At 42.2% G+C, this 18793-nt stretch overlaps 1 protein-coding gene across 1 annotated transcript in view; it reads left to right on the forward strand.

The window, feature by feature from the left end:
- Positions 1 to 18793, forward strand: part of KCNK10 (potassium two pore domain channel subfamily K member 10) — a 135828-nt gene that overhangs the window by 47764 nt on the left and 69271 nt on the right. Inside the window, exon 2 of the mRNA XM_019924270.3 lies at positions 14962 to 15296. Coding sequence (XP_019779829.1) covers positions 14962 to 15296 — 335 coding nt within the window. The remainder of the gene's footprint in view (positions 1 to 14961; positions 15297 to 18793) is intronic.

An 18793-nucleotide genomic window follows, 5' to 3' on the forward strand; every position in this document is an offset into this window, starting at 1 on the left:
CTTTTCTCCACACCGTCTCCAGCATTTATTGTTTGTAGATTATTTGATGATGGCCATTGTGACCAGTGTGAGGTGGTACCTCATTGTAGTTTTGGTTTGCATTTCTCTAATAATTGGATTTTAAAATAAAGGCTGTTACAGTGATGGTCATTGCATTCTTACCAGGACCAGCTTGATCATGTCTAAGGTGAACCTGTCACATGGAAACAGGAGAAACAAGGTCTGGCTGCAAGGTATGTGGAATCAGACGGAGCACACACATTCTCTTGGCTGTTCTTAGAGGCAGATCATGGCTGAAACCAGCTGCTGTGACAACCGCGGGGTGAGGGGGCTGGAATGGTCTCTTCCTCGTCTCTCCTTCCCTCTTCCCAACACCCACCCTCTGGTCCAGCCAGGGAAGGCTTTTGGGGATTCCAGGCTCAGCTTTAACCTGGGCCTCTATGGAAGCTCTGAGCTGCCTATGCAGGTGGCCCTGGAACGATTCCAGACCCGGGGGGGTTGGTGGTGGTTGGTGAGGGGAGGCGAGTGTTCACTGCCTCTCACCAGCGTGTTGCAGTCACAGCTGTACTTTGCATGGGTTGACAGGCAGAGTCATGTAGCTATGTGACAGTGGTACCTCCGAGGTGGCTGCATTTCACGTTCTCAGGATACCCCGAATCCCGTTTGATACCCAGCATCCCAAATGCCATTTGTTCCAGGTGCTGTGGAAGAGTGTGGGTACTCGGGGTTAGGGGTCTGAAGCTGGATCCAAGGATGCCACTGCTTACTAACTTGTGATAGGCTAGTCAGTGTCACCTCCCCTGGCCTCAGTTCCTCACCTGTCCAAGGGGGATAGATAATGACCACGGCCCGCCACAGAAGGCTTTGTGAAGATAAACTAGATCTTGCATCAGATCTTTGTCAATTCTCCCACTACCTCTGAAGGCAGGGATGTGTCTTATTCATATATACATCCCCAGGGCCAAGCATGGTGCCTGGTGAACTCATGTGTTTGTTGATTGAATGTATGAATGGATGATGCAGTGAAGTGTACGGGGCTTGGGAAAGCCTGAATGGTACAAAATTGAACAAATTCAAACAAGAAGAAAAAGATTTCCACATGTGCCCCCATATCCACCCACATCTACAGAAAAAATGGGATGGGCTACTGTTTGGGAGGAAACATTGTAAAATGAAAATTATTGTCTTCCAACATTTTCCTTCTCATCAAGTCTTGGCAGCACTTTTGCCGCCAAATCCTTTTCTGTTGGCGTTGTCAATAGGCCATTACTTTATATGCCTCATCCATTATTGACACATTTTAGATGAAAGGGCTCTTTCCACCTGGAGTTTCTTTTTTTCCTAGTTTTCTGTTCCGACGGTCCAGAGAACTGACTTTGAGGTCAGGTTATTCTAATTTTAATCCTGGCTCCACCACTTTCTGGCCACCTGACCTGGGCTTAGTCCTTTAAGCTCTCTGGGTCTCAGTTTCTTTGTCTGTGAAGTGGGCATGTGTGGCGGCCGTGAGCAGGCATGCGCCACACAAGCCTCCAGCTGGAGGGAGTATAACCGAGCAAGAGCCCGGCTGCTGCTCTGGCATCCTCTGTGGTCACACTTCCTGTGGGCTGCTTCCAGCCCGTGGCCGAGGACAGCAGGGACCCTAAAGCAGGCCTCTCCCGGGAGACACAGGACTCCTCAGATGGCTGACTCTGGCTCAAGAACTGCTTGATGGCTGTGCTGAGGCTTCTTGGGCTGCAGGTGGTCTAGGACTCCCACACCCTCCCTTCCTTCCCGCTCTCCATCAGTGGAGTCAGGCTCACAGTGTGTCTGCTGGCTCTCCTCACCACCTGACTGCATTTCCCTTAATAAAATCCATACACATTTATTTTTATTTCTTTGAATTTTTGAATTTTATTTTTTTATACAGCAGGTTACTAGTTATCCATTTTATACATATTAGTGTATACATGTCAATCCCAATCTCCCAATTCATCCCACCACTACCCTTCCCCTCCCCCCCTCCCCCCACCACTTCCCCCCCTTGGTGTCCATACGTTTGTTCTCTACATCTGTGTCTCCATTTCTGCCCTGCACATTCAATCCCCTCTTGGCATCTGCTTCTGGGAGGACCTGGACTCACACAGGGGAGATAATACCTCATGGTGAGGACCAAATGCGACAATGTAAACAAGTGTTTTTCAGAGTCACAGGCACAAAGTGAGTGTGCAATAAGTGGCAGGAACTCCTATTATCTGCACCACCACTGTCACTATCATCTGGCCGATTTTGCTTCTTTGGTGGCTCCAGGCACAGAGAACTCCAGTGGCAGATCCCAGGTCACAAGGCAACTTAGTATTAGAGTGAGAGCAACTGTGGTTTCTGAGCAGAAGAAATAGATTAAATAAAACATCCTTTGTAAAATAGAAATATAGATCAGTGGAACAGAATGGAAAGCCCAGAGATAAACCCACGCACATATGGTCACCTTATCTTTGATAAAGGAGGCAAGAATATACAATGGAGAAAAGACAGCCTCTTCAATAAGTGGTGCTGGGGAAACTGGACAGCTACATGTAAAAGAATGAAATTAGAACACTTCCTAACACCATACACAAAAATGAACGCAAAATGGATTAAAGACCTAAATGTAAGGCCAGACACTATAAAACTCTTAGAGGAAAACATAGGCAGAACACTCTATGACATAAATCACAGCAAGATCCTTTTTGACCCACCTCCTAGAGAAATGGAAATAGAATAAAAAAATAAACAAACGGGACCTAATGAAACTTGAAAGCTTTTGCACAGCAAAGGAAACCAGAAAGAAGACGAAAAGACAGCCCTCAGAATGGGAGAAAATATTTGCAAATGAAGGAACTGACAAAGGATTAATCTCCAAAATTTGTAAGCAGCTCATGCAGCTCAATATCAAAAAAACAAACAACCCAATCCAAAAATGGGCGGAAGACCTAAATAAACATTTCTCCAGATGGCCAGCAAACACATGAAAGGATGCTCAACATCACTAATCGTTAGAGAAATGCAAATCAAAACTGCAATGAGGTATCACCTCACACCGGTCACAATGGCCATCGTCAAATAATCTACAAACAATAAATGCTGGAGACGGTGTGGAGAAAAGGGAACCCTCTTGCACTGTGGGTGGGAATGTAAATTGCTACAGCCACTATGGAGAACAGTATGGAGGTTCCTTAGAAAACCAAAAATAGAACTACCATATGACCCAGCAATCCCACTACTGGGCATATACCCTGAGAAAACCATAACTCAAAAAGAGTCATGTACCAGAATGTTCACTGCAGCTCTATTTACAATAGCCAGGACATGGAAGCGACCTAAGTGTCCATCGACAGGTGAATGGATAAAGAAGATGTGGCACAGATATACAATGGAATATTACTCAGCCATAAGAAAGAAATGAAATTGAGTTATTTGTAGTGAGGTGGATGGACCAGAGACTGTCATACAGAGTGAAGTAAGTCAGAAAGAGAAAAACAAATACTGTATGCTAACACATATATATGGAATCTACAAAAAAAAAAAGGTTCTGAAGAACCTAGGGCCAGGACAGGAATAAAGACGCAGACATAGAGAATGGACTTGAGGATGCAGGGAGGGGGAAGGGTAAGCTGGGACGAAGTGAGAGAGTGGCATGGACATATGTACACTACCAAATGTAAAATAGATAGCTAGTGGGAAGCAGCCACATAGCACAGGGAGATCAGCTCGGGGCTTTGTGACCACCTAGAGGGGTGGGATAGGGAGGGTGGGAGGGAGATGCAAGAGGGAGGAGATATGGGGATATATGTATATGTATAACTGATTCACTTTGTTATAAAGGAGAAACTAACACACTGTTATAAAGCAATTATTCTCCAATAAAGATGTTTAAAAAATTTTTTAAAAAAAGCATCCTTTGTAAACTTATCCAAGTTAAGGAAAAGACACAAACCAAATCCTTTTCTAGCCATCGAAATGTGCAGTCATCTTTGCTAAAGCAACCTACTCCATTTTTCATCGAATGCACAAAAGGTTTTGTAACATTCTGAGGTCCCTGCCAATACTCGTGATACGTACAAATATACTCCAATCAGTAAGTCAGGGCGGCTTGCATTTCCCAAGAACCATGAGGGGGTAAAAAAAAAAAAAAAGAAAAAAGTGGTCATTGTTATTCACATTTGTCATATAAGGAAACAGAAACTAAGTGGCGGTTTCAAGGTCACCCAGACACTGGTGGGTTTGGGATCGGAACTCTCTGGTTTTTGTTTCTGGTGTTTTGGAACTCAGGGATTGGTGGATTCTGTTCAAACTCTGCTCCTAAGCTCAGTCTCTTAGCAAACTGGCACCAGGAGCTGGCCCGCAAAGACCTTTCTCAAGCCCAATTCTGCCCAGCCTCAGGGGTGCTAGAAGCCCTGGAATCATCCAGGATGCAAATAAAGTCAGTGAAGGAAACTGATCTCCATGCTCAGGGCCATCATTTGTCACCCAGAGAGGCTTCGTCCTAATGTTTTTTACCTGACGCTGTGGAGCATGTTCACTAAGTAGACTGTCAACCCTGTGAAGCTGGGAGGGACCGTGCCATATCCCCACCACAGCACAGCCCCATTTGGTGCTAAATAAATGCTTGTTCTTGAGGGTGGTGGTGATTCTGATGGGGCTTCTGTTTATAGTCCGAAGGAGTCATCATCATCATCACCAACAACAGAAAACAAATATTTGCTCTTGGCCAGGCACTGTGCCAAGAAATGGGGATCCAATGATGAAAAGTCAAGCCTTCTGACTCCAAGGAGTTCATAGTCTTGTGGGGAGACGGTCACGTCGAGTCTGCCTGGAGAGGCCAGGATGGCTTCACAGAGGAGGCAGCTTGGAGCTGAGACTCAGGAGGGCGGGAGTTCCCCAGGCAGATGGGGGTGGGGAGGGGACTCCTGGCAGAGGGAACACACGTGAAGGAGTGGAGGTGTGAACAGAGCACTGCTGTGTTAGAGGACCTGTCCAGTGTTGCTGGAATGTCAAGCTGTTTTCCATATGACCCCGCCATCCACCACTGTAGGTGTGGTTTGGAGGTGCCAACATTTCTTCCTGCCTTTCCTTTTTCATTAGAAGGTTCTTTTCATCAGCCATCAATGATTGGCTTCCCACTATGTGTCAGGCACTGGGCAGGTTACTGGGGTACAAGAGATGAGGGGGGTCGACACGGTGCCTGTCCTCCTGGAGCTCTAAGTCGAATGATGAGCAAACAGGTTCTGTCAACATCATAGTGCAGAGAGTGGGGGCCAAGGGAGACCTAATTTAGTGGGGGGGGGTGTATTAGTTTCCTGTGTCTGTTGTAACAAATTGCCACAAACTTAGTGGCTTAAAACAACACAAATTTATTATCTTATGGTTCTGGAAGTCAGAAGTTAAAAATCTGTCTTACTGGGCTGAAATTAAGGTCTAGGCAGGGCTGGAGGCTCTAGGGGAGAATCTGTTCCTTGTCTTTTCCAGCTTCTAGGGACTGACTACATTCCTTGTCTTATGGCCACATCACTTGGACCTCTACTTCTGTCTTTAAATCTGTTTCTTTCTCTGACCCTCCTGTATTCCTCTTATAAGGACATTTGTGATGACACTGAGTCCACCCAGATACTCCAGGATCATCTCCCCAACTCAAGGTCCTTAACTTAATCAGATCTGCAAAGTTCCTTTTGCCATGTAAGGTAACATATTCATAGGTCCCAGGGATGAGGATACGGGCATCTTTGGGGGCTGTTATTCTGCCAACCACAGAGGGTGCAGGGGGAAGGGGAGGAGGTGCTTCTAGAAGTGGTATTTAACCCCCAGACTTACGGGTCAGAAGGTGGGTGAAAGTGGAAGCAAGGAGGTCACTTATGAGGCTGTTGGATTAGACCAGGCAGGATGTGATGGTGGCCATGGTGATGGTGAGACGCGCAAGGGATTAAGATACAGCGAGGAGGGCGAAAGAATGGGAAATGAGGACAAAGTTGAAAGAAAGCAGGCCTGGGCAAGGCTAGACTTCTCTGTATCAACAAGGGCAAGTTGGAACCTGAATGTAATGCCTTTAGGGAATATTAGCAAGAACATAATGCCCAGGGTGCTAATTCTAATTCTTGAGTCAGAGATTCCAGAGAGTTCTGTGTTCATGTAGGTCAGAAGGAAATGTAACATTTACTGACTTATTTGATAGAATAATGTACAATAAAAAGCTGATATTCAACTTTGGTTCCCAAAGAGAAAATCTGATTTTGAGGTTCTACGAGGAAAGGCAGACTTTACAAACTAGATTCTTCCAGGTGTTGTCAGGGTCATTGGTGTTTGAGTGAGGACGAGTGACATTCCTACACTTTTATTTACCCTGAGTTCCCCAAGGCAGAGATAGAGCAGTTTAACTCTCACTGAGTGGGACTGTTTGCCTCACTTAGATAATTAGGTTTGTCACCTCCTAATATACATTATTTATACAACAGCCAAGCTGCACCTTGACAGAGGCCATAATAAGCATTAGTATTATAAAAGGAGAACAAAAGCGAAGGAAAATGGCCATTCGTTGCGCACCAGGCCGATTTCTGAAATGTGTGATACCATTCTGTGTGTGACACTGCGCTGAACTTCCTGCCGTTCCGAAGAGTTCCCAAATTAACATATTTATATCCAAGGTAATGAAATTGCCCTTACAGAGAGCAGGGACCTTTGAGAATTCGATGTGTTCAAACCAGGGGAAGTTTCTTTTCCAATAACTTATTATTCGAGGAAAATAGAAGAAAAATTCTATCATTAATAGATCAGGAGTGATTACATGTAACTCATTGCATTTTCTATTGAGAAATACATTTAGGGTCTATTTTATTATTCTATTTTTTTCAGGAAACCAAGTTAACTGGAATATAACATCAGTCTTTGATTCCTTCCCTCATTATCACCACCTTTCTTTTTGCTTACCTTTAGTAGTTGTCAGAAACCCAAACTTTCTTTACACTGATTGATTTTTTTCAATTGAAGTATAGTACATTTACAATATTATATTAGCTTCAGGTGTAAAACAGTGATTCAGTATTTTTATAGGTTATACTACATTTAAAGTTATTACAAAAAATGGCTGTATTTCCCTGGGCTGTTCAATACATCCTTGTTGCTTATTTATTTATTTATTATGTTAAGCCAATGAAATTTTTTTCTTGATGTTTAGTTGATTTACAGTATTGTATAAGTTTTAGGTGATTTGCAATTTTTAAAGGTTATACTCCATGTCTAGTTATTATAAAATACTAGCTATATCACCTGTGCTATACAATATATCCTTGTAGCTTATTTATTTTACACATAGTAGTTTGTGCCTCTAATCCTGTACCCCTATCTTGTTCCTTCTCTCTTCCCTTGCCCCACTGGTTACCACTAGTTTGTTTTCTTTAAAATTTATTTATTTTTGGTTGTGTTGGATCTTTGTTGCTGCATGCGGGCTTTCTGTAGTTGTGGTGAGCTGGGGCTACTCTTCGTTGCGGTGTGCGGGCTCATTGTAGTGGCATCTCTTGTTGCGGAGCATGGGCTCTAGGTGCACGGACTTCAGTAGTTGCAGCACATGGGCTTGGTAGTTGTGGTTCGTGGGCTCCAGAGCGCAGGCTCAGTAGTTGTGGTGCATGGGCTTAGTTGCTCCGTGGCACGTGGGATCTTCCCGGACCAAGGCTGGAACCCGTGTCCACTGCACTGGCAAGCGGATTCCTAGCCACTGCGCCACCAGGGAAGTGCCCACTAGTTTGTTTTTTATATCTGTGAGTCTGTTTCTCTTTTGTTGTATTTACTAGTTTGTTTTATTTTTTACATTCCACATATAAGTGATATAGGGTATTTGTCCTTCTCTGTCTGACTTATTTCACTAAGCAAAATATCCTCCAAATCCATCCGTGTTGTTGCAAATTTCATTCTTTTTTATGGCTGAGTAATATTCCATTGTGTGTATACACCACATCTTCTTTATCCATTCATCTGTTGACGGACACTTCCATATCCTGGCTGTTGTAAATAATGCTGCTATGAACATTGGGGTGCATGTATCTTTTCGAAATAGTGTTTTCATTTTCTTCAGATATATACCCAACAATGGAATTGCTGGATCATATGGTAATTCTATTTTTGGTTTTTTGAGGAACTTCTATACTGTTTTTCATCGTGGCTATACCTATTTACAATCCCAACAGTGTATTAGTGTTCCCTTTTCTCCACATCCTTGCCAACATTTGTTATTTGTAGACTTTTTGTTGATTTTGCCATTTTGCCATTTTGACAGGTGTGAGATGATATCTCATTGTGGTTTTGATGTGTATTTCTCTGATAATTAGTGATGTTGAGGATTTTTTAATGTACCTGTTGGCCATCTGTATATCTTCATTGGAAAAATGTCTGTTCAGGTCTTCTGCCCATCTTTAATTGAGTTTTTTGGTTTTTTGATATTGAGTTGTGTGAGCTGTTTATCTATTTTGGATATTAACCCCTTATCGATCATGTCATTTGCAAATCTTTTCTCCCATTCAGTAGGTTGTCTTTTTGTTTTGTCAATGGTTTCCTTTGCTGTGCAAAACCTTTTATGTTTAATTAGGTCCCATTTGTTTGCTTTTGCTTTTATTTATTTTACCTTAGGAGACAGATCCAAAAAAATATTGCTATAGTTTAAGTCAAAGAGGGTTCTGCCTATGTTCTCTTCTAAGAGTTTTACGGTTTCAGGTCTTACATTTAGGACTTTAATCCACTTTGAGTTTATTTTTGTATACAGTGTGAGGAAATGTTCTAATCTCATTCTTTTACATGAAGATGTCCAGTTTTCCCAGCACCATTTATTGAAGAGACTGTCTTTATTCCAGTGTATATTCTTGCCTCCCTTGTCATAGATTAATTGACCATAAGTGTATGGGTTTACTTCTGGGCTCTCTATTCTGTTCCAATGATCCATGTGTCTGTTTTTGTCCCAGTACCATGCTGTTTTGATTATTGTAGCTTTGTAGTATAGTCTAAAGTCAGGGAGCATGATACTGCTAGCTTTGTTCTTTTTTTTCAAGATTGCTTTGGCAATTTGGGGTCTTTTGTGGTTCCATATAAAATTTAGGATTACTCTAGTTCTGTGAAAAATGTCCCTGGTATTTTGATAGGGATTGCATTAAATCTGTAGATTGCTTTGGGTAGTATGGACATTTTAACAATATTATTTCTTCCAATCCAAGAGCACGGGATATCTTTCCATTTCTTTGAATCACCTTCAATTTCCTTCATCAGCGTTTTATAGTTTTCATAGTATAGGTCTTTCACCTCCTCGGTTAAGTTTATTCTTAGGTATTTTTATGTGATTTTTAAATGGGATTTAAAAAAACCTTTCTCTTTCTGATATTTCATTATTAGTGTATAGAAACACAACATATTTCTGTTTATTAATCTTGTATCTTGCAACCTTGCTGAATTCATTTATCAGTTTTAATAGTTTTTGTGTGGAGACTTTAGGTTCCTCTATATAGAGTATCACGTCATCTGCAAATAGTGATAGTTTTACCTCTTCCCTTCCAATCTGAATACATTTTGTTTCTTTTTCTTGTCTGAATTCTGTGACTAGGACTTCCAATACTATGTTAAATATAAGTGGAGAGAGTGGGCATCTTTGTCTTCTTCCTGAATTTAGTGGGAAAGCTTTCAGCTTTTCACTGTTGAGTATTATGTTGGTGAGTTTGTCATAAATGGCCTTTATTATGTTGAGATATGTTCCCTCTCTACACACTTTAATAAGAGTTTTTATCATGGATGGATGTTGAATTTTGTCAAATGCTTTTTCTGCTTCTATTGAGATTATCATGTGATTTTTATCTTTCCTTTTGTTAATGTGGTGTATCACATTGATTGATTTTCAAATGTTGAACCATCCTGTGACCCTGGAATAAAACCAACTTGATCATGGTGTATGATCCTTTTTATGTATTGTTGGATTTGATTTGCTAATATTTTGTTGAGGATTTTTGTGTCTATATTCATCAGAGATATTGGCCTGTAATCTTCTTTTTTTTTGTATCTTTATCTGGTATCAGGGTAATGGTGATCTCATAAAATGAATTTGGGAGTGTTCCATCCTCTACAATTTTAGAGGGGAATATTTCAAGAAGGAAAGGTGTTAGCTCTTATTTATATGTTCGGTAGAATTCCTCTGTGAAGCCATCCCATCCTGGACTTTGGTTTGCTGAGAGATTTTTTTTATTACAATTTCAATCTTACATCTGTTCATGTTGTCTTTTTTTCCTGACTCAGTCTTGGCAGGCTGTACATTTCTAGAAATGTGTCCATTTCCTCTAGGTTGTCCAAGTTGTTGGCATATGACTGTTTATAGTATTCTTTTATGATTTATTGTATCGCTGTGGTATCAGTTGTTATTTCTCCTCTTTCATTTCTTACTTTGTTTATTTGGGTCTTCTCTCTTTTCTTCTTAATGAGCCTAGCTAAAGGTTTATCAATTTTGTTTACTTTTTCAAAAAACCAACTCTTGGTTTCATTGATTTTTCTATTACTTTTTGGTATCTATTTTATTTATTTCCTCTCTGATCTTTATTATTTCCTTCTTTCTGCTGACTTTGGGCTTTGTTTGTTCTGCTTTTTCTAATAATTTCTTTTTTTTTTTTTTTTTTTTTTTTGCGGTACACGGGCCTCTCACTGCTGTGGCCTCTCCTGTTGCGGAGCACAGGCTCCGGACACGCAGGCTCAGCAGCCATGGCCCACGGGCCCAGCCGCTCCGCGACATGTGGGATCTTCCCAGACCGGGGCACAAACCCGCGTCCCCTGCATTGGCAGGTGGACTCTCAACCACTGCGCCACCAGGGAAGCCCTCTAATTTCTTTAGATGGAAGGTTAGGTTGTTTATTTGAGATTTTTCTTGTTTCTTGAGGCCTGTATTGCTATAAACTTCCCTCTTAGAACTGCTTTTGCTGCATCCCATAGATTTTGGAAAGTTGTGTTTTCATTTTCATTTATTCAGGGTTTTTTTCTGATTTCCTTTTTGATTTCTTTGTTGACTCATTAGTTTTTTAGTAGCATGTTGTTTAGTCTCTGTGGATTTGTGCTTTCCCCATTTTTCTTTCTGTAGCTGATTTCTAGTTTCATACTTCTGTGGTTGGAAAAAATGCTTGATATAATTTCTATCCTCTTAAATTTGTTGAGACTTGTTTTGTGGCCTGGCATGTGACCTATCCTGGAGAACATTCTGTGTGCACTTTAAAAGAACATGTATTCTGCTGTTTTTGGATGGAATATCCTGTATATATATATATCTATTAAGCCCAACTGGTATTGTGTCATTTAAGACCACTGTTGCCTTGTTGATTTCCTATCTAGATGATCTGTATATAGATGTAAGTGAGGTGTTAAAGTCCCCTATGTTATTGTATTGTTGTCAGTTTCTCTCTTTATGTCTGTTAATATTTGCTTTATATATTTAGGTACTCTTGTATTGGGTGCATATATGTTAATGAATGTTATATCCTCTTCTTGTATTGATCCTTTTATCAATATATAATGCCCTTCTCTGTCTTTTGTTACAGACTTTTAAAGTCTATTTTGTCTGATGTGAGTATTGCTACCTCTGCTTTCTTGTCGTTGCCATTAGCATGAAATATCTTTTTCCATGCCCTCACTTTCAGTCTGTGTGTGTATTTAGTTCTGAAGTGAGTCTCTTTGTAAGCAGCATATAGGTAAGTCTTGTTTTCTTATCCAATCAGCCACCCTATGTCTTGATTGGAACAGTTAGTCCATTGACATTTAAAGTAATTATTGATAGGTGTGTACTTATTGTCATTTTGTTATTTGTTTTCTGGTTGTATTTATAGTTCTTCCTTGTTCTTTTCTTCTTCTTTTAGTTCCTTCACTTATTTGATGATTTTCTTTAGTGGTATGCTTGTTCCTTTCTCTCTTGTTTTTGTGTATCTGTTGTAGGTTTTCACTTGTGGTTATCATGGGGTTCATATGTGTTGACCTGTATCTATTTGTTTTTGTTTGTTTGTTTGTTTTTTTGCGGTATGCGGGTCTCTCACTGTTGTGGCCTCTCCCGTTGTGGAGTACAGGCTCCAGACACGCAGGCTCAGCGGCCATGGCTCACAGGCCCAGCCGCTCCACAGCATGTGGGATCTTCCCGGACCGGGGCACGAACCCGTGTCCCCTGCATCGGCAGGCGGGCTCTCAACCACTGTGCCACCAGGGAAGCCCATCTATTTGTTTTAAATAGGTAGTTTGTCAAGTTCAAACACATTCTAAAAGATCTACATTTTTTACTTCTCCCACATATTTTATTTTTGATGTAATATTTTTCATCTTCATGTTTATCCCTTTACTGATTATTGTAGTTATACTTGATTTTACAACTTTTTTGCCTTTAAACTTTGTACTAGCTTATTTAAGCAGTTTATCCTCAGCCTTTACTGTATATTTTCCTTTACTAGTGGGATTTTTCCTTTCCTATAGATACTTCTTCTTGTAGCCTTTTGTTTTCCACTTAGAGAAGACCCTTTAACATTTCTTTTAGGGCTGGTTTAGTATTGATGAACTCTTTTAGTTTTTGCTTATCTGGGAAGTTCTTTATCTCTTCTTCAATTCTAATTGATAATCTTACTGGATAGAGTGTTCTAGGTTGCAGGTTTTTCCCTTTCAGCACTTTAAATATATCATGATACCCCTTCTGGCTTTTGCAAAGTTTCTGCAGAAAAATCAGCTGATAGCCATCTGGGGGATACCTTGTATATGACTCTTTGTTTTTCTCTTGCTGCCTTTAGAATTCTCTCTACCTTTTGGTGTGGGTCTGTTTGGGTTCATCTTGTTTGAGACTCTCTGTTCTTCCTGGAGTTGGATATCTGTTTCCTTCTTCAGATTTGGGAAGATTTCAGTCATAATTTCATAAAATGTATCTTCAACCCCCTTCTCTCTCCTTCTGGACCCCCTATGATGTGAATGTTGGTACACTTGATGTTATCCTAGAGATCTCTTAAACTGTTCTAATTTTTAAATTTATTTTTCTTTTTGCTGTTCTGATTGGGTGATTTCTGTTATTCTATCTTCCAGATCCCTTCTATGTTCTTCTGTGTCACCTCATCTGCTGTTAATTCCTTCTAGTGTGTTTTTCATTTCAGTTATTGTATTCTTTGGTTCTGACTGGTTCTTTATTTTACATTTTTTAGTTCCTTGTTAAAATTCTCATCTATTCTTTTACTTAATTCAGTTAGTATTCTTATTACTAATGCTTTGAATTCTTCATTTGGTAACTTGTTTATTTTGATTTCATTAATTATTTTTTCAGGGGTTTTCTCTTGCTTTTTAATTGAGAAAATTCCTCTGTCTTCTCATTTTCCTTATCTTTCTCTGTCTCTATGAAATTAGGTAAAAGTTACCCATTGCTCCTTATGTTGGAGCATTCCTTTACAGTCTGAGTCTGCCAGTGGCTTTGGTGGGAGAGCTGGATTTGATGTGAACACAAGCCATATCTTTCCTCAGGTTGTGCTGACAGCTATTATCTTGGTAGGAGGTGGCGATGGAGATGGAGAGACTAGGGCTGGAGCAGGTGTAAGCTGAAGCTTCTGTGCTAAGTGTCCATCATCACCCTGTGGGGGAGCAGGGTCAGGTTCCAAGTTGCTAGAGCAGAAGCCGTGAGAGTTGGGCTTCCAAACCGGCTCAGTTCCCTTCCTGTATGTGCTCTCCCCCTCCCAGCACTGGCACCCTCACTCCAGAGTAGAACAGTACTGGAGCAAGAGGAGCTAGCACAGGCACTCAGTGAGGGCTGGGGTACTGTCCGTGGGGGTCCAGCCACCATCAGAGATCTGGACTGCCTCTGATGTGCCACTTGTATAAGTGAAGCAACGGCTGCCTCTGCCCTTCTCAGATGTTGCTTCAGGTTTGAGCTACCTCAGTGTCTCACGACTAAGGTCTCTCCTTGCTCATGGCAGCTTATTCCAGTGTGGAGCTGTGATGGGAGGCAAGCAAGGCTGGAATGTTCACTTGGATCAGGCTGGTGTATACACTGGGGAAGTCATGGGAAACCAGCCAGCCACCTGCTTGATTTCAATTTGCCCTCTCGTCCCTGTTTTAGGAGCAAGCCAGCACAAGCACGCTCCTCCTGAGTGGAGTCCAGGCTTCCCACAACCCTCCTGTTAGTCCCACCAGCTCTCCAGGGGGTCGTCTTCCTTATGTAGGACCCCAGGGTTGGGGCACCCAATATGTGGCTTGAACCACTCACTTCCCAGGGAGTGTCTCCGCCCATGAAATCTCCCTTCTCCTCTGAGTCCCCTCCCAAGGACACAGGTCTCAACCTGTAGATGTATTTTTGATGTGTTCGTGGAGGGAGGTGAATTCCATGTCCTCCTGCCTGTCTATCTTGATCTGAGTGTCACTGTGTTTGGTTTTTGACTCTTCATCATAGCAACCTCACCCTTCTTTTGTTTTGTGACCATAGACCTGGATAAAAGAACTTTTAAACTTGCTAGATGCTCATCTCTTCTCTACTCTTGGTACTACCTAGCCCTCAGCACTTGGACAATTCTGCTGGGTATCCTTCTCCTACCTTTTCTTCTCCAAATTGCACAATATGTCTCTTTTTAAAATATCATGGTTTGTTGTGTGTCTTACACATCACTTAACAAGGAAACTAAGGGAGAAAATGAATGAGAAATAACAGAGACATGGCTTTCAAATTTGGACCCTTGTAGAGAAATATAAACATTTCAGACTCAATTAATATTATTTTTTTGTGTGAAAACTAGAACACCTGGTGCTCACTGTTTTAAAATTCAACAGACACCTAGCAACTGCTTGAATTCCCTCACTGCAGGCTTGGTGAACCAATTTTTAATCCTCACGTTTGAAAGCTGGCTTGAGAAAGACACCTGTGCTTTGTTTCCGACAAGTTTTGGGCTTTGTGTTTATAAACAAATTCTCTTTTCCCCTCTCACCCACCCCGTTTCTCAGTGGCCGTTCCTGCAGCAGCGCCCCCGGTGTGCCAGCCCAAGGGCACCACTAACGGGCATTACGCGGCCCCACGCCTCTCCATCTCCTCCCGAGCCACGGTGGTAGCCAGAATGGAAGGTGCCTCCCAGGGGGCCCTGCAGACCGTCATGAAGTGTAAAACAGTGGTTGCCATCTTCGTGGTCGTGGTGGTCTACCTCGTCACGGGCGGTCTCGTCTTCCGGGCATTGGAACAGCCCTTTGAGAGCAGCCAAAAGAACACTATTGCCATGGAGAAGGCAGAATTCCTGCGGGATCATGTCTGTGTGAGCCCACAGGAGCTGGAGACATTGATTCAGGTGAGCAAGGAGTGAGTCAATAGTAGAATCACCTTGGGTCGGGGGGAGAGTGTGACATTGGTTTTGTCTTTCTGGCTCACTGAGCTTTGCCGTTGATTGAGATGCTACTGATGGTCAGGGAGGTCCTCTCTGGGAGGTGACACTTGAGTGGAGACCCGTGACAATGTGGGGGAAGAGGGGTCACATGTGCAATGTAGGAGCAGGCTGTGTTTTGTATCACCTGCTTTTGCATGTGGTGGCCAGAGGCAGCAGCCTGCAAAGGGCTTTGGATTTTCAGATACAAGGCCACTTATATATGCTGATTAACTTTTAAATCTGTGTGAGATGCTGGGGTAAGAGGGTGGCCCAGAAACCAAAGAAAGAGAGAATTTTAAAGGAGCAGGGCTGTATGAACCTGTCGAAGGTGGATGAGAATGGAGCAGAGAAAAGGGCACCAGCTGTGGGATGGGTAGGGTGTTAGTGACTTGAAAGAGGCTTTGGTGGATTTGTGAGGATGAAATAATAAGGATAACAGTAACAGGGATAATCAAGGTTGCTATTTTTGAACACTTACTGTGTGTCAGGCACTGTACTAAAGCCCTTCCATGCCTTGGATATTAAGGAAAAAATGTGCATAAAAAATGGAGGCAGAGAACTTTGGGCCCCCGCCTACAGAAACAAGGCAGAGGAAGGGGTGGGGCGACCTTGGCAGGGGTGATGTGAGGCTGGGAAGGGATGTGGGAGACAGGGAGTCATCTAAGGTGGCATGACAGGAGGAAGCGAAACAGGAGGCTTGAGAAGTGAGCGAAAGGTGGAGAGGACCGAGTCCTGGGAAGAGGGAAGGGAAGTGGTTTAGAGCCCAGCAGATGGGCTTCACCTTGGAGGTGAGGCAAGATGGCGGCCTCCAATCTACATGCCCTCCTGAGCCACGAGCAGCAGTGCTGGGGGGCGGTGACGTTTATGGAGGCAAGGGAGAGTCCCATCTTTCTGTGGGTTCTGAAGTTTGGAAGACCGAGGGATGGAAAAGACAGCTTTCACAATTCCTTCTGGCTCTGGGATTACCAGCATTAAATTCTTTTCTTTTAAAAATTAATTAATTATATTTTTGGCTGTGTTGGGTCTCTATTGCTATGCACGGGCTTTCTCTAGTTGCAGCAAGGGGGGGCTATTCTTTGTTGTGGTGTGCGGGCTTCTCATTGCGGTGGCTTATCTCGTGGCGGAGCACGGGCTCTAGGCGCACGGACTTCAGTAGTTGTGGCATGTGTGCTCCAGTAGTTGTGGCACCCGGGCTTAGTTGCCCTGTGGCATGTGGGATCTTCCCGGACCAGGGACTGAACCTGTGTTCCCTGCATTAGCAGGCGGATTCGTAACCGCTGCACCACCAGGGAAGTCCCACCAGCATTAAATTCTAATGGCTAAAAAAAAATTCTAATGGCTACGACAAATTAGGATTCTGTAGGATTCACAAGTCTGGGCTGGCTTATTTATTTATCTATTTCCAGCTACACTGATAGGGAGGGGAATTCTGAGGCTGCTTATGATCTGGCCCCTTCATAGTAGTTGTAGTCTTTTAAATTAGTTTCTATAATCTGGCTTGACTCTTAGATGAATAGAAATATACATTTTTTTCCTGGAATACATATGGTTTCATACCTATATCCTACAGTTTTTATTAAAAAATAAAATCTGGGCTTCCCTGGTGGCGCAGTGGTTGAGAGTCCGCCTGCCAATGCAGGGGACGTGGGTTTGTGCCCCGGTCCGGGAAAATCCCACATGCCGCGCAGCGGCTGGGCCCGTGAGCCATGGCCGCTGAGCCTGCGCGTCCGGAGCCTGTGCTCCGCAACGGGAGAGGCCACAAGAATGAGAGGCCCGCGTAGTGCCCAAAAATAAATAAATAAATAAATAAAATAAAACCTTACAATTCTAAAGGTCAAGGGGCAGTGTTTCATATCACTCTTTCTTAGATGGCCTTGTCTTTTTTTTTTTTTTCTCCTTTCATGGTAAAATGCTACCAATCTGTCACGAATCTGTGCCAGGTTTAAGGCTCATAAAGGCATAGAGAATGGAGGAAATAATTCGGGAGTAATTTTCAGTAAGGAACTTATTATATATGCTGTGGTGATATGTGGTGAGATCCTTTTTATTTAGTTGCAATACATGTAATAACCTAAAAGGTGGTCTGAATTGAACTGGACTTGTGCCTGAATTTTCTTTCCTTAGACAATGAGATCTTGAGGAAAGGGATCATATCTCATTATCTTTGCATCCATGTGTAGCCTCTGCATGGCTTTACATCTAATTACTACCCAATAGAGACATGCTTTTGGAATGAGCTATCAAACTAAATCTATAACACTGGTGATGCCATGAGACATCTGAGCTTATTCATGCATTTATTTATTAATTCCGTATTTCTCTATTGTTCATTCTTTGGCCTTCTCCTTTATGAAAGAATTCAGTGGCCAGAATGAAGGACAGAATGGAGGAGGGTAGAGATTCTAATTCTGGTGTTGCTGTTAAGACCCATCCTTTGACCTCGAAGATTTCTCTGTGAAATGAGGGTGTGTGTGTGTGTGCGCGCGCATGCCCTTGAGATCATTTTTATAACAATTAAAACATATACCCTTTAGTAGCCACCCGTTATGAGCTAGGCCTCTTCTACCCATCATCTCATTTAATCTCTCCAACAACCTTCTAAGTTGGTATAATTATACCCATTTTATAGGTAAAGAACTGATGCTAAAAGAGGTTGCGTAACTTTCCAACCACCAACATGACAGAGCTGGGATTCAAAGTGAGGTCTGCCTGGCTCTACCCTGCCTCGCCCAATGAGTCCACAGCCCTTGAAGTAGTGTTTACTTTAGCATAAGCTTAACTCTCTCTTAAACATTTGCTTTATGTTCAACACTTTCCAGAATTTTAGCAGAGTCAAAAGGCATTGGAGTCCTTTGCTCTTTAACAGAAAGCATTTCCTCTTTTTTCCCTTTATACCCATTGACTATCAATCCTGGACATGGGATACTTTAAGATCTCCATCTACTCTGATATAAGGATTTATACTGGTGTTTACTTACAGTTTTTTGTAGGCTAAGCAGTTAAAAATGCTGAACCTGTGTCAGTCAAGAATCAAATTATTATGGTTTATAAATAAGATGAAAAGACAACCCTCAGAATGAGAGAAAATATTTGCAAATGAAGCAACTGATAAAGGATTAATCTCCAAAATATACAAGCAGCTCATGCAGCTCAATATCAAAAAAACAAACAACCCAATCCAAAAATGGGCAGAAGACCTAAATAGACATTTCTCCAAAGAAGATATACAGACTGCCAACAAACACATGAAAGGATGCTCAACATCACTAATCATTAGAGAAATGCAAATCAAAACTACAATGAGTTATCACCTCACACCAGTCAGAATGGCCATCATCACAAAATCTACAAACAATAAATGCTGGAGAGGGTGTGGAGAAAGGGGAACCCTCTTGAACTGTTGGTGGGAATGTAAATTGTTA

The sequence above is a fragment of the Tursiops truncatus genome, chromosome 2, assembly GCF_011762595.2.
Source record: "Tursiops truncatus isolate mTurTru1 chromosome 2, mTurTru1.mat.Y, whole genome shotgun sequence".
Lineage (NCBI taxonomy): Eukaryota > Metazoa > Chordata > Mammalia > Artiodactyla > Delphinidae > Tursiops > Tursiops truncatus.